Here is a 3,259-nt window from a genome sequence, read left to right on the forward strand (position 1 = left end):
TGGTGCCAATGAAGAGACGTGGATCGACTCACTGGTAGACGATCTACTTTTCTCGGGTGTGATTATACTATTTCACCGATGGTTTTCTTGGATCTGGGTTCTTCCACCTACAAAATGAACAGCACCGTCAACTTACCCCTCAGAAAGGGACAGAGGGGTCCTCTTTGGGGTAACCCTCCGGTGTGAGAATAAGTATCTGTAGGAGAAGATAATAATGTGTGAGTAAAGAAATCTGGAGAGTATTGCTTAATAGCTGAATACTCTGTAGATTTCTGTGATTGAGAGTGTTACTGACTGTAACTGTCTGTGAGTGAATGTAATTGAATATGCTTGAATGTGAATGAATGTGTTATGATTGAGTGTTGATGCTGTATTTATAGTGCTAGGGTTTCCACTGATTGGGCTCAGCCTTGTTGGCCTCCTCCAATTGCTTTGCGCCACGTGTCTTCTGGGACACCTGGTGCTTTCTCATTGGTTGTTATCACGTGGTAGCACCTGTGTCATGCTGAGTTGTCCACCTTTCATTTGGCAGCTGTCAACATCAGCATATTCTTATTCCTTAAAAAGATACCTTCTGGAAGGTTGTCTGACGTGCACAATCAAGGTTGCCCTAATCCTGATTTGGATAAGGACGAGGTTGATTATGTGCATGTGTGATACGCGCCTATCCTGAGGATGCGCGAGGTCTTCTCTTTATTCTCACGCGCAGATGTTTCATGCGCAGATGTGATATGCACGAGCATGTGATATGCGCCACGCGCATATGTGATATGCGTGAGCATATGTGATGCCTGAGCATCTGTGGTGCCTGGGCATATGATGCCTGAGCATGCGTGGTGCCTGGGCATATGATGCCTGAGCATGTGTGGTGCCTGGGCATATGATGCCTGAGCATATGTGATATGCGCCATGCGCATAGGTTTTGGCTTTGTGCCTTCATAATGTCTTGATTTCAAGTCACTTGTCTGTATCTTTGTGGGTTGACCCGCCTCGCTCGGTGTTGAGGCGGGTACATACCTCTTCATGCTTCTCTAAAAAAAATAACAATAACATAAGTTGGTCACTACATTAACTAGTCTCTTATGCATTCGTCTATATATGGTATAGAGCTACTTATTCATATTACAACGTGTACTAATTTAAGTGAGACCAACAAGCAATCGGAGCTCCAACAATTCGAAGTCTCGTGATAACATTAAACTTAAACGATTAAACGAACCCGAACTTCGTTCAACCTCATATATGACATGGTATCTGACTTACAGAGCCAGCATAACGAATGTGGAGGCCTAAATCGAAACAAGATTGTGGGGCCTTTTCATAACAATTGTTAAGAAAAAAAAACAATTATTACAAGTTTTGAACTCATAACATATACTTTAGTAACAACCAAGCCTACCACCACACCAATATATTAATTTGAGTTTACTATACTCATTATAATATATCTATATATAATATATTTTTTGGATTTGAGGCCTTAATCGAGTGCAGGCCTAAAGTCCTAACTTGTTTTCGCTGTCCCACGAACCACCCCTGTTGAGTTAACCTTAAATTTGAACTTGAAAATAATATATCTGGCACGTTCTTGTTCATAAAATATATACTTGTAGTTGGATCCTTGTATAAACTTTTTAAGTTGATCAAAAGAATTTTAATGGGATAAAGTTACCTATATATTTTCCATTTTAGTTCTCAACCAATTATTTTTATAGAAAAAATGTTAAATGCGCCATAATATAACAAATAACAATTAATTATATTTTCCATCACAAGATCAAAACTAGTAAATTTTATTATAAAAAAAATAAACCAAATAATGTAACAAATATTAATTAATTATATTGCTCCAATACACATCTCTTAATCTTCCGTATGTACAGTCTAGTGATGACAATCAAAGCCATCAACTTATAACATAACTTCATTCATAATATATACTTTATATAGCAAGAGCCAAGTAATTAACCGTACTATTCCACACCTTCAAATCATTCTCATACGGTGTCAAGTTCAAATCCATAAACAAGCCTCTCCTCTCCGCCTTCGGCTCAAGCCGAGCCGCCGCCACCAGCCGGCCAGGCGTTGGGTGGTCACGGTGACGTCGCATATGACCACCCAACGCCTGTCTGATCGCAAACTCCAACCCACAAACCGAACACTCATGTGTCTTCGGCTTAGGCGGCGTGATAACATTTTCAGCCGCGTCGGCTGACTTGAGCCGCTTGTGGCTGGCTCGGTGGCCCCCAAGTGCTTGAAATGACTTAAATGTTTTATTACACGTCTTACAGTTAAAAACCCGGTCCTGCGTAGGACCAGATTCCCCAACACGTGAAAGAAGCATCAAGCAGTTCGCCATCGCTAAGTTTTCGACCTCTCGATCGTCTACCCAAGATCTTTTGATCGTCATTTGTATCGAAATGGTGGATTTGGGTTTATGAAATGAATGTTGTTGGAATGGTTTATGTTATTATTGTTGTTGTTTGGGACATGTATATATAGTTGCACACGTGAGTGGAATCTTATGTACTTGTCTACTTGATAACGTGTGATCAGTTGTGAGTTTATGACCGCGTACGCCGTACAAGATGAGGTAATTGCTTGAGCTAAGAAATAGGGGAAACTTCTAGGAAATTAACATTCAAACTCAAAGAGCGTTCAATAAATAAAGTGTGTGTGTAAATTGATTTTTTACATTCATTTTAATATTTATTATATTCTATGTTTTTGAATATTTAGTCTAGTAGAAATATACAAAGTTACAAGTTTTATATTAATGAATAATATTTTATTTTTTCTGTGTAAATAGATCAACAATAACAAGCCGTGTACGTGTTTAACCTTTTTTTCGGTCAAACAAATAGGTAAAGGTTCAACTCCTTACATTATCTTAGTTCATAGTATACTGGATTTTAATAATCTAAACTATTATCAATGGGCAAATATTAATTTATATTAACAGTCTAACTAGTATAAATCTTAACTTTCATTTTTGTTACCGATAATATTTCCAGTTTAACAAATTGTTAGTTTTTTTTATTTCTGAAAATGTAGATGTGACAATTACGTGGATTTTTTAAATTTATATGGATCTAAATTTTATTATGAAAATACAGGTTTGCAAATAATAAGTATGGTGGGTGTAAGATTAGAAAGGTAAATGGCAAGGCCTAACCAATGAGCCAAGGCCTTTGTTCGATTTCTCAATTTCGATTAAAATCTATTTAACACAAAATCGTCTTTTTTTTAAAGAATATTT

The 3,259-nt window shown here is 37.4% G+C and overlaps 1 protein-coding gene across 1 annotated transcript; it reads right to left on the reverse strand.

Annotated features, from left to right (window-relative positions):
* Positions 1 to 1,942: 1,942 nt before the first annotated feature.
* On the reverse strand, positions 1,943 to 2,644 carry LOC143599272 (uncharacterized). Its single transcript, XM_077077261.1, has one exon. It carries the CDS (start codon positions 2,408 to 2,410, stop codon positions 1,943 to 1,945), a length of 468 nt encoding a protein of 155 aa, XP_076933376.1. The 5' UTR covers positions 2,411 to 2,644.
* Positions 2,645 to 3,259: the final 615 nt, after the last annotated feature.

The sequence above is a fragment of the Bidens hawaiensis genome, unplaced genomic scaffold (genome assembly GCF_021521415.1).
Source record: "Bidens hawaiensis isolate Kalapana, Puna unplaced genomic scaffold, B.hawaiensis_p1.1 tig00051694_1, whole genome shotgun sequence".
Taxonomy (NCBI): Eukaryota; Viridiplantae; Streptophyta; class Magnoliopsida; order Asterales; family Asteraceae; genus Bidens; species Bidens hawaiensis.